General features: G+C 41.6%; 1 protein-coding gene across 1 annotated transcript; it reads left to right on the top strand.

Annotated features, from left to right (window-relative positions):
- On the top strand, positions 7333–8412 carry LOC109232568 (DELLA protein RGL1-like). Its single transcript, XM_019398332.1, has one exon. The coding sequence runs from the start codon at positions 7333–7335 to the stop codon at positions 8410–8412; it is 1080 nt and encodes a 359-aa protein (XP_019253877.1).

The raw sequence follows: 13126 nt of genomic DNA, 5'->3' as shown, positions 1-13126 counted from the left end.
ACCGCTTCAGCACACGAGTCAGATTTATCAGGCACTCATCAAATGAGTTCCCCACCACTGAGAAGTCATCCATGAACACCTCTATTATATCCTCTACCATGTCAGTGAATATGGCCATAATGCACCGTTGGAATGTGGCGGGTGCGTTGCATAGGCCAAAGGGCATCCTACGAAAGGCAGAAATGCCATACGGGCAAGTGAAAGAGGTCTTCTCTCTGTCCTCCGGTGCAATGGAGATCTGATTGTACCCGGAGTACCCATCCAAAAAATAGAAATGTGACTTCCCTGCCAATCTGTCTAACATTTGATCAATGAAGGGAAGTGGGAAGTGGTCTTTCCGGGTGGCTAGATTTAACTTTCGATAGTCCATGCAAATTCTCCAGCCCGTGACGGTTCTTGTAGAGATCAATTCATTCTTATCATTCTTAACTACCGTCATGCCACCCTTTTTAGGAACACATTGAACTGGGCTAACCCAGCTGCTGTCAGAGATTGGAAAAATGATTCCCACATCTAACCACTTGATTACTTCTTTCTTAACCACTTCCTTCATATTGGGGTTCAGCTTTCTTTGGTGTTACCTGGAAGGTTTGCATCCCTCTTCTAGTAGAATCTTATGCATACAGTAGGCGGGGCTGATCCCCTTTATGTCTGCCATGGTCCATCCAATGGCAGTCTTGCACTCCTTAAGTACCTGCAATAGTTGTTGAGCCTGCACATCTAACAAACTAGATGNCATCAAGCTTCTTTGCCCAATCAGTTCGTGTGGCATTCACAGTCTTCGTTAGTACACTCTTTATCTCCCTGTTGGACACTTCAACCTGCCCACTGGTCTGCGGATGGTAAGGAGTAGCCACCTTGTGGCGTACATCATACTTAGCAAGTAATTTCTCGAAGGCTCTATTGCAGAAGTGAGTGCCTCCGTCACTGATGATCGCTCTCGGTGTCCCAAACCGGGTGAATATGTTCTTTTTCAGAAATCCGACCACCACTCTTGCATCATTTGTGGGCAATGTTGCAGCCTCTACCCATTTAGACACGTAGTCCACAGCAACAAGGATATACTTATTGCCAAATGAGCTGACAAACGGACCCATAAAGTCAATCCCCCACACATCAATCACCTCTACCTCTTGAATTGGTTTCATTGGCATCTCATGGCGACGGGAAATGTTTCCCGTCCTCTGGCATTCATTGCAACCCTTTACCCAGAGGTGCGCATCTCTAAACTCAGTTGGCCAAAATAATCCGTCCTCGAGCACTTTCACAGCTGTTCTGATCCCTCCAAAATGTCCTCCATATGTTGATGCGTGACAAGCCTGCAAAATCGAGGATTGTTCTATCTCGAGGACACACCTCCGGATAATGTTATCAACACATATTCGAAACAAATGAGGTTCATCCCAATAATACATACGACAATCACGAAAGAACTTTTTCTTTTGGACAGATGAAAGGTCATATGGAACTATACCGCACGCCAGGTAGTTTGCAAAATCTGTATACCATGGCGCATCCTCAAGACTGGCTGCGAGCAGCTGCTCGTCTGGAAAGGTTTCCAGAATCTCTTCGACCTCGACTGATTTTTCAGCTCCTTCAAGTCGTGATAGATGATCAGCGACTTGATTTTCTGTGCCATTACGGTCATGAATTTCAAGGTCGAATTCTTGTAACAGCAGCACCCAACGAATCAGGCACGGCTTAGACTCCTTTTTCTCAATTAGGTACCTGAGAGCTGCATGGTCAGTATACACAATTACCTTGGAACCAATCAGATATGATCGGAACTTGTCAAAAGCAAACACAACTGCCAACATCTCTTTCTCCGTCACTGTGTAGTTGAGCTGTGCACCGCTTAGCGTTCTGCTTGCGTAGTAAATCGGGTGCATCAGCTTATCTTTTCACTGCCCCAAGACTGCTCCTATAGCATAGTCGCTGGCATCACACATGAGCTCAAATGGTTACTCCCAGTTGGGTGCAACAATGATGGGTGCAGTTATCAACTTCTTCTTCAGTTCCTCAAATGCCAACCTGCAATCATTAGAAAACACAAAGCGTTGATCCTTTTCAAGGAGTTTGCATAATGGGTTAGCAATTTTGGAAAAGTCTTTTATGAAATGCCGGTAGAATCCGGCGTGTCCAAGAAAACTTCTCACCGCCTTGACTGAAGTGGGCGGTGGTAACTTCTCAATCACGTCAACCTTAGCATGGTCGACCTCAATTCCTTTTCTGGACACTCGATGTCCTAGGACTATCCCTTCTTGTACCATAAAATGGCACTTCTCCCAGTTTAGCACTAAGTTTGTCTCCACACATATTTTGAGCACTCTGCTTAAGTTGTGAAGACAGTCTTCGAATGAATCTCCCACCACGGAGAAATCATCCATAAAGACTTCCATAATGTCCTCCACCATATCTATGAAGATGGCTAGCATGCACCGTTGAAAAGTCGCTGGTGCGTTGCAAAGCCCAAAGGGCATTCTCCGAAAGGCAAAGATGCCATACAGACAGGTGAAGGATGTATTCTCTCTATCTACGGGGGCTATTGATATCTGATTGTACCCCGAATATCCGTCCAAGAAACAAAAGTGCGATCTTCCGGCCAGCCTGTCCAACATTTGGTCAATGAAAGGCAAGGGAAAGTGGTCCTTTCGGGTGGCGATGTTTAATTTCTGGTAATCCATGCAGATTCGCCACCCTGTGACTGTACGAGTTGAGATCAACTCATTGTTGTCATTTTTCACAACAGTCATTCCCCTCCTTTTTGGAACACATTGGACAGGGCTGACCCAATTACTATCAGAGATGGGGAAAATGATTCCCGCATCTAACCATTTGATCACCTCTTTCTTTACAACCTCTTTCATATTAGGGTTCAGCCTTCGCTGATGTTCCCTGGAAGGTTTGTGACCTCCTCCAAGAGAATCTTATGCATACAGAAGGCTGGGCTGATACCCTTTATGTCTGCCATGGTCCAACTAATGGCAGTTTTGTTATCCTGCAGTACCTGTAAGAGCCGTTCTACCTGCACATCTAGCAAACAGGATGATATAATAACAGGCAAGGTTGAATAAGGGCCTAATAATACATACCTGAGGTGATCTGGGAGTGGCTTCAGCTCCAACTTGGGTGGTTCCTCTATTGATGGCTTTGCTGGAGGAGTGGCCCTTTTTTCCAGCTCAAGGGACTCGAACTGAGGTTCGCTTGACCAAAACCCTTGGCCTTCTAGTGCCATAACCCATTCAGCTAACCCTTCACCATCCATTTCTTCTAAATTCGTCAGACATGCCTCCAATGGATCTTTCACAGTTAGGGTCCTATCATCTTCTTGCAAGATTACATCCACTGCCTACACTAGAGAGCAATTAGCATATTCACTGGGTCTCCTTATTGATTGCTGGACATTGAATATGACTTCTTCATTGTTCAATCTCATTTTAAGTTCCCCAGTCTCACAGTCTATCAGTGCTCTCCCAGTGGCTAAAAATGGTCTCCCTAAAATAAGGGGTATCTCCTCATCCACCTGACAATCCAGAATCACAAAGTCTGTAGGGAACACAAACTTCCCCACTTGCACCAGCACATCATCAAGAATACCAGTTGGTCTTTTCATAGTGCGATCAGCCAGCTGTAGCAGCATAGAAGTCGGTCTAGCTCTGCCAAATGCCCAGTTTAGTGTACACTGCCAGCGACATCAGATTTATGATGGCTCCCAAATCACACAACGCCTTTGCAAAGGCATTACTTCCAATTGTGCATGGAATAGTGAAGCTACCTAGATCGGACATCTTTTGAACCATCGGTTTTTGCCACCACTGCGCTGCAGGTCTGTGTCAGAGTTACGGTGGATAGATCCTGAAAATCAAACTTCCGTGACATTAGATCTTTCATCATCTTGGCTTAACCTGGCATCTCCCTCAAGGCATCCATCAGAGGAATATTCAACTGAATTTGACGCAGCATCTCCATGAACTTTTTGTATTGGTCTGCCTTCTTTTGTTTGACCAGTCTCTGAGGGAAGGGTGCAGGTATCACCCTTTGTGCATTGCTTGCTGGCTTCTCTCTGTTAGGATTTTCTGGCACAAAAGGTGCCACCTGTTCTGCAACTTGCTCGTTCTCCTTTTCTTTACCTTTTTCCTCCTGGCTCTGCTCAACCACCACTTCAGTAAGTTCTGTTGGTTCTTCTACCTCTAATTGAACTGGAGTGGCTGGTGTAGTATTCTTGCTGGCTTGTGCAATTTCCTGCTCTCTATCTAAATCTCTACCATTTCGGAGACTGACTGCCATCAGATGATTCGGGTTTTGCTCCTTGGGGTTTATGTTTCTGTCAGCAGGTAAAGTTCCCGGAGGACGGTTGTTCAAAGCCATGGACAGCTGACCCAGCTGCGTTTCAATATTCTTTATGGCTGAATCATGCACTGCCAATTTTTCCTGCACTTTATTATTTGTCCCAATGAGTTGCTGAAGCATACCCCTGATTTCCACCATGTCGTTATCTTGCTGCTGAGGGGGTGGTTGATAAGCTAATTGCTGCTGATTTTGCTGTGGATAACCCTGTGGTTTCTGATAAGGTACTGGCACTAATTGGTTTTGAGGGTGCATACCCCCAGGCTGCTGCATATTAGGCATGTACTGCTGATTTTGCTACGGTCTCCACTGTTGTGCTCCTTGTCTCTGACCTTCATAGTTGTTGACATAATTCATATCTTCCCGTGGCCCTTGATTTTCGCCTTCTCCGCTCCATGAGCACACATAGGACTGATTAATACAAGGTGTACACAACCCTCCATTTGCTGTATCAACAATGTGCACCTGTTTTGTGCCCATCTCATCAATCTTCTTCGTCAATATGCTCATCTGGGTCATGAGTGTGGCCATATTCCCTGCATGTGAATTGTTTTGGTCAAGAGGAACTGAATGCACTATGGGTGCCAGTGTTGTAGCTCTAGTCATCCACCCCGAATTTTGTGACATCTTGTCAAGAAAGATTTTGCACTCGGTAAATGTCTTACTCAATAATGCACCTCCAACTGAAGCATCCACATTTGCTTTTAAATGGTCAGCTAGCCCCATGTAGAATCTCTGGCCGAGCATTTGGTCTGGAATGCCATGGTGAGGACACTTCACTAGCATTCCTTTAAATCTTTCCCAAGTTTCTTGCAAGGACTCAGTCGGCTGCTGCTTAAACTACAATATTTCATCAATCTGTCTTGCAGTCTTGTTTGGTGGATAGAACTTGTTCAGAAACTGCCTGACTAATTCCTCCCAGGTGGCAATGGAATTGATAGGGAGCGAATTAAACCAAGTCTGAGCTTCCCCGGTCACAGAGAATGGGAACAGTAGCAGCTTGCTAGCTTTCGGGGTCACATTTGGCTGCCTTTGGGTCACACAAATTGACAGAAAATTTTTCAAGTGCTGCTGAGGGTCTTCAATGTGTGATCCGGAGAACAATCCTTTATTTTGCAGTAGATGCAGCATGTTGTCGGTTATCTGGAAGGTCTCCGCTTGAATTGCGGGCACAACTATGACAGTGGCCAAGTTATCAGCTGTGGGCTGTGCCCAGTCATAAAGTGCAGCTTCGGGCACAAGAGGTGCCACTCCTCTGACATTTAAGTCAGCTGGCTCATTCTTGATGTTTCCGTTGACGTTATCTACGTCACCCATGTCAAATTCGAGTTGGTGTGTTTGTTGAGGTTGTTGAAGTCTTTTGTTGGAACGGTTCAATGCCCTGATTGTTTTCTCGGGGTCTAAGAGTCCTTCTAGTAGTTCTCCAGTCCTCGAAGAATTTCTAGGCATACACCTGCTTTCCACAAGATTTCAAACGTTAGAATTTCAATGAAAAGATTGGGTATAGAGAAACTGACTACACTTAGAATTTTTGTACTTCTTTCAATTGTAATTGATAACACCGTTAATTCCCCAGGAACGGCGCCAAAATTTGATCACGCTCAACTGAGTCTCGCAAAAGACTACGCGAGCGTTGCAAATATAATCTGAGTATTTATGCCCAGAGTCGAACCACAGAGAATTAACCTATCAATTACTATTGTCCGATTTACTAAATTCACACAATCTGTTTCCCCAAACTTTTTGATTCACAATGGTTGATTTTTCTAACAACTAAAGACTGAAAGTAATTAACAGCTGAAAATTAATTAAACTTGATGTGTAAACAATTGGAACAAGGTCTAAGGCAATGGTTTCCCCCGTTGATAATTTCTTTGGTTGTATATGTCTTATAACTATGATTTAGTTGTCTCTATCAATCATGAACGCTCCAGCTATCATAAATCTTTCTCAAGCAATTATGATAATTTACTAGACGCACTCTCTCAAGCTACGCTAGCTAGATTCACAATACAGTTCACTTAGATTGCACCCGAGGTATCGTTATCTCTAATCCAACCTCTAAACCCTCGGTTATGACTCTCGTCTATACTCCGGGAGTGATGTTGTTCATACAATCACCTAAATATGCACTCTCTCTCAAGTAGATACATAATAAATAGGAACGGGTAATTGAGGGCCCTTTCAACTAACCACAATCAAAACATAGATGAACAAATAGAGATTAACAATCAAATCCAACTATATTAATAAAACAACCACGTCATCCCCAACGGGTTCCACCAAACCCTTAGATTAAGGTATTTAGCTACTCATAACAATGGAGGAATAAACTACTAGAAGATTCACAATCGAAAATTGCAAGAAAAATAAAAGAGAATAAGAATAATGATGTTTTGGGTGATCTCTCACACTTGTTTCTCTTGCCCAAAGTTACTCTCTAACCAAAGCTGACCTAATATGGCCGAATTCTTACTTTTTATAAGGGTTTTACACCAAGTTTTCCCGACTTGACACTTTAGTCCCTGGCTTTTCTGCGTTCTGCCACGGTCCCACTGCGGTTACGCCAGGACCGCGGCCAAAGAGGTCCTCTGAATCTGCAGCTCTGCTCTGCCGCGGTCCTACCGTGGTTTCGGTCCGACCGCGGCAGGCCAAATTTAGCTCTGCTTTTGTCTCTTCACTTGGTGCATTTCGTGGGCATTGTTTGATTGGCCTCTTTTTCTCCGTAATTGATCCCCAAACTTGCTCCAGCGACTTCTTTCGTTGAATATAGCCTGCAAAGCATGAAAAACACTAATCAGAGCACTTGGTTATCACGTTTTACCATAAAGCTATACAAAAATGTGGTTTTTTAGGGTCCAATGATAGTCTAATTCACCTATTATCAAGTATAATTCCTCCATTGCTTCTAACGCATATTTTGGTCTGTCTCATGAAGCTTCAGAAGATTTGGAGCTTGCTCTTCTACTTCAAGACTCTGCTGAAATGTTTTCGAAAAGACACTATGAACGTGCAACAGAGTTACTAAGATTGTGTAACCTTTCTGCTTCTCCTACTGGTAATCCAGTTCAAAGAGTTGTGTATTGCTTTAGTGAAGCTCTTCGAGAGAGGATTGATAAGGAAATGGGAACATTACCACCTAAAGCTGGGGAAGAGAAGCCATTTGATATGGAAGAGGTTCTACTGACTCCAAAGCCTTTCATATTTGTATGCTCTCAATCATCATCTTTCTTCCATGTGCCTCAATTTGCTGGAATTCAAGCCATCTTAGATAATCTCAAGTCCGCAACCAGGGTTCATTTGATCGACATTGGAATAAAGAGTGGGTCGCACTGGCCAATCCTCATGCAAGCTCTTCCTAATCAACTTGAGATTCTCAAGATAACAGCTGTTGGAACATCAAAAGAGATGGTTGAAGAAATCGGGCGGAGATTGTCATCTTTTGTTGCTGAAAACATGAAGTTTCCCTTTTCCTTCAAGGCAGTTGTGTCAGAAATGAAGGACCTCAGTAATGATCTCTTTGAGTTAGATGCTAGTGAAGCTGCGGCAGTTTACTCAGAGTATCGTCTTGGGGGAATGTTAGCATCGCCCAATCACCTGGAAGCTGTGCTAACATTAATTAAAAGCATCAATCCTTGTGTGATGGTGGTTATTGACACAGAGGCAAATACTAACACGCCAATTTTTGTGGACTGTTTCAATGAAGCTCTGTATCTCTATGCTGCACTCTTTGATGTCTTGGAGGTTTGCATGAGACGAGACAATCAGTACAGGATGACATTTGAAGGACTTTTTATAAGGAAGATCATTCGAAATATGATCACTTGTGAAGGTGAAGATAGGACTTGCCGCAATGTAAGGCTTCAAGTGTGGAGAGATTTGTTCGAAAAGTTTGGTATTAAGGAAACAAAATTGAGCGAATCATCCTTGTACCACGCAAATCTAATGGCCGACAAGTCTGCTCATGGTTTTTGCACTCTGGATATGGATGGAAAGGGCCTCATTGTTAAATGGAAAGAAACTCCAATTATATTTGCTTCAGCCTGGAAGTTTCACAATAACTGAAACATGCAACCTGCTTCGTTGTGGTGGCACGGAGCCTATTGATGCAGAAAACAGACATAAGAAGATAAAACATTTTGTTAAGCTAATGCCTTAGATAATTTCCTGTAGTCCTAGCTATTAATCTGTTCTTTTTTTCAGTGGGTCCTGCATTACCTAATATATGATGCTTGTATCTTTCCAATCATTCTTGGGCTATAGTTGAATAGCTTGTATGTTTGGCAATTGCAGAATATTCTTTCTATGAGTCACTAGAGAAAATACACACATTCAAATCCAACTTCCTGAACAGCCTTTTCTATTTTGTTAATATATATGGCCCCGTGAATGGAACAAGAACACAAAGTTTTATAGTTTCAAATGCTTCTTTACACAACCTAGAAAGACAAAGTATATTGAGTGACTTCAAATATCTTTTCTTTTCCTATTGCATGCATTCCTTTCTTCGTCCTAAATGAGTGCGCGCGATTGGTGATCTTCCCAAGAATAGAAAGAGGAATTTTACTAAGTAACAGGGTTTATGGTTTTACACTCCGTTTTACGATCCGAACTTAATCCGTTTTATCATATTATGTTTAGTTCTATTGTTTCCTTTTAGAATTTGAGCAGAGAACAAAAGAAACTGAGCTAAGAAACTGTTTTGTCCTGTAGCATGATGTGAATGAAAGCTTTTTTTTTTTTTTTTTTTTTTTTTTTTTTTTTTTTAAGTGCCTAGGGCTAGTTTTTATTTATATAAAAAATCAAAACACAGTTTGTCAGGAGGTCTAACACAAGAAAAGACAATAAAATTTGAAAAATACATACGACCTATTACCAATACTGAGCATAGTACTCCATATTGGCATCACATTATGAAAACTAGCAAAACTACTAATTCTATGATTAACTAAACCAATGTGCGTAAGAAAATGAATCACTATCCCTACTATCATTGTGTGTTTTCCTCTTCCTTGATGCTGTATTGACACAATTGCTATCCAGCTGATGATTAAGTTCCCCATATTTTCCACGTACCAAGTGCACCTGTACAAGTACTGCATTGTTCCTGCCCCCAGCTGCCCGCTTGCTTCCTTTTTGTTCTCATTTTTGCTTATCTTCCTCTTCTTTTTTGTTGATTCCCTCCAATGAGTGTTTTTCTGATATGTTCTTGTATACTGAAATGTTGAAGTCCCAACCCCATGTATTGTAGCTTTATCCGCAAATTGTAGCCAAGTGAATGAAAGCTTGTTCTTGGGTTGCGCGGTTTTTTTTATCTGAATATAGTATAGCCTTGCATTTTCATTGTCTGTTTTTTAAAGTAAACCTCTGAAGTATTGCTCTACTGAGGTTTATAATGAGTATTTTCATGGTTTTGTTCTTGTATACGGTGGAAATCGGGGCTACCCGATTTCGTCCAGTGATGGAAAAAGTGATATCACGTCGGAAGACCAGAACGTCGAGCTCGGGGTCAAAGTTCCTTTCCAAGATCAAGGTTGATATCACTTACCGAGGTCAGAAGAAGGCATACTTCGAAATGATGCCGGTATAATACAGTAACGGAAATAGCGAGATACCCGCAATGGACTGGAGATCATAGCGTGAATTTAAGAATGGATTGGTCTTCGGCGGATAATCAGTTGTCAAATATGATTTCCTACTATAATTAGAAGTGTACCTTATTTAGGACTCCCCTATTATATAAAGGGGGATCCCATCCATTTGTGGACACATTGTTCATTGATAAGAAAATATACGCTCATTACTTTCTTGCTATTTCACTTACTTTTCATCAGAGTTGCTTTATAATTCGCTATTCCTATTATCACACCTCGAGACTATCATAGGTCGAGGTCGAGATTTGGTTTGCATACTAGTTTGATTTGCTTTTATCCTCTAATTTATCTATTTAATTCCTTGTTTATCAATTGGTATTGGATTAAATCACATATCCTTAAAACTACAATATAAGTTTAATTGTTGCTCGAATTTTAGGTTAAACAATTTGGCGCCCACCGTGGGGCTAAGGATAATAGTGATTGTTCAGTGTTGATTCTGATAACACACGTAATTTCACACTTGTTCTTGTCAAGTATTTTTCGCTCTCAGGTTAAAACATGTCAAACTCAAAAAAACGCACCCATACATGGTGATGATGGTCTCGGATTTCACGGGGAAAACGACAATGTAACTGCTCCAGGAGCCGGGGTGCCAGCGGCTAATCTCGGAGGAGCACCGGTTGCTGATCCAGTCAATATCAGTTAACATGTTGCTCTAAATGCGGACCTAGGCGCGGACCCCGAAGGGAGTATACGCAGAGAAGGTCGATCTAGTGGTCAAGGTACACACGGCAGAGGAGACAGAGGAATTAGTCTCCAGGTGATATTCTAGATGCTACAGGCTCAGCAGGCCGCTATCGCTCAGTTGCAAAATAAACATAGGGCTCCAAGTGGGGTCGAGCCGGAAATCACTCGCCGTACCGAGCCAGTGCCAAAAATGTCGAATGGTAACGAATCAGGGACTGATCCTGTAATAATGAAAATGCTCGAGGAGCTCATCAAAAGAATTGAGTCAGGAGAGAAGAAAATAGAAGATAATGACAAAAAAGTGGAAACATACAACTCCCGAGTTGATCAAATACCGGGGGCACCCCCGATCCTAAGGGTTTGGATTCGAAAAAGTTCGTGCAGAAACCTTTTCCTCAAGGTGCGGCTCCGAAGCCCATTCCTAAGAAGTTCCGTATGCCGGATATACCTAAATACAACGGGACCAATGATCCTAATGAACACATCACTTCGTACATGTGCGGGATAAAGGGAAATGACTTAGAAGATGATGAGATTGAGTCCGTTTTGTTGAAAAAATTTGGGGAAACTTTATCACATTTACGAATGTAACTTGTACCTTTCCAAACTTTTGTTCCACAACTTGCTTGACTTCAAAACGTAACACACGACTGTCATACAAATAAAATAGCTCATAGCATAACCTCCTTATCATGTGATCACCCTAGTCTCACCCCAAAAGTACATGTTATAACATTCCCACCTTGTCGACTTTCGACGAAATTTATTTTCTTTGATTCATTTAGCTTTTAAGCCTTCCAACCCTCTTGACTTGTTATTCATGATCTTAAATATTTGTAACCTCTAAGGTAACATGATTAACCTACTTCATGTAATTTCTAATGTAATCTTATTTTTGAGCTTACATCAATTGACTTACAACGTAGTCTTACGTACGAAAATATGGGGTGTAACATCATATTCCGCTTTGGAAAATTCGTCCTCGAATGTTGATTGATGCACTTATCTATCTCTTAAGCTATTGCTCTTACGAATACTTTAATATTTTCCTTGCCATCTAGGCAACTGTTCTGTGAATAAATCCACAGGCCAGGGAATTTCCCCCTTTGGGCCTCTTTCTCACACCACGACTTATGGTCAGAATTCTTCCAATCTCGTAACTCTTGCTACCTTCTATGATGCATAACTCTGGCCTTGTATGTGCGCCTATGCGACTCTTCTATCCTATTTCCTCCTTCTTTTAGCCAATTTCTAGGCTTCACTCTATGAACATATACAGATCTATGACAAGCTATCCCTCTAGGCATCTATAGGTTTACTGAAGTTCTTCGCTTGGTACTTTGTCGAACTTACGACTATAGCTATATCTTGTTTCATAGCCTCGGTTATCTATTCTTATGGCTTTAATACATCTAGGTAGGTCATACTATATCATAACTCTTGCTTTGGTTTATTATTACCGAGGTTTGCTACCCAACTCCATGTTACTCTCTCACCGCTTGTCCTATATGTATAAATCTAAGTCCTTTAATGCTTCCTAATTACTGTTCATCTAAAGAATGACATCCTAATCTCCTCTCATGCTTTGAAACTTTTATCCATCTATTGTTGATTCACCTTAATTTTGACCTATAAGTTACCAACGATAACTTGAAACCTCTTACGTAATATATTGTCACTAGGGCTCATGTCTCATCGGGGGACATCTGAAGTGATTTCCCGATTTACCTAGGGGCGATACTATACTTCAATAACCACATTTCATTACATCCCAATGTGATTCATCTTATGGGGGTATTCTAATCTCGTGCAATCATGATATACCTTTTCTTTAAATCATTATTCATGAATCAAAGGCCTAAACGTCATCCTCTTATCATTTAGCACAATTACATCCTTACTTTACTACCAGGGCAGCATTGCATCTCTTCTTAATTCTCCTAGTTTTAAAATTATTTGAGTTCATTCAGTCTATACTGTGCTTTCTATAACTTATGGAAACCATCAACTCTCTTGTTTTGATGTGCTTAATTCAGAGGCCTTACCTATTCTTGTCACCTTCTCAGTCACCTTTTCTTATTCTTACTCCTATCTACCTAAAACCTTGTCGCTTTACGATAGTTTAGCTTGCGACCTACATATATATATTTATACTTCTTGCATCTTCCTTTAACTTGCTAGCACCATAGATTTCCTTTCGTGCCTTCTCGGTTGTCTTGAAATGTAAGCAATTACTCTTCCTCGTTGTTCTGCCACTTGTTGCATGAATACTTGGCTTATCTTAGTGCGTATACAAATTGGAATTCAACCCATATGATCTTGAATATTATTTTTGATTTTTACTTCCCGTTCATTAGTCACGATATGCGCCACTTTCTTATAGAGTGCATATAATGTTGTAGTGAGACTGTTGTTACGAGATCATTTCTTCTTTA

Source organism: Nicotiana attenuata, chromosome 9, assembly GCF_001879085.1.
Source record: "Nicotiana attenuata strain UT chromosome 9, NIATTr2, whole genome shotgun sequence".
NCBI classification, from domain to species: domain Eukaryota; kingdom Viridiplantae; phylum Streptophyta; class Magnoliopsida; order Solanales; family Solanaceae; genus Nicotiana; species Nicotiana attenuata.
This window is presented reverse-complemented; position numbering and strand designations above follow the sequence as displayed.

Excerpts from the sequence above, each read along its gene's own strand:
- LOC109232568 (XM_019398332.1), top strand. The coding sequence starts at position 7,333 with ATGTTTTCGAAAAGACACTATGAACGTGCAACAGAGTTACTAAGATTG.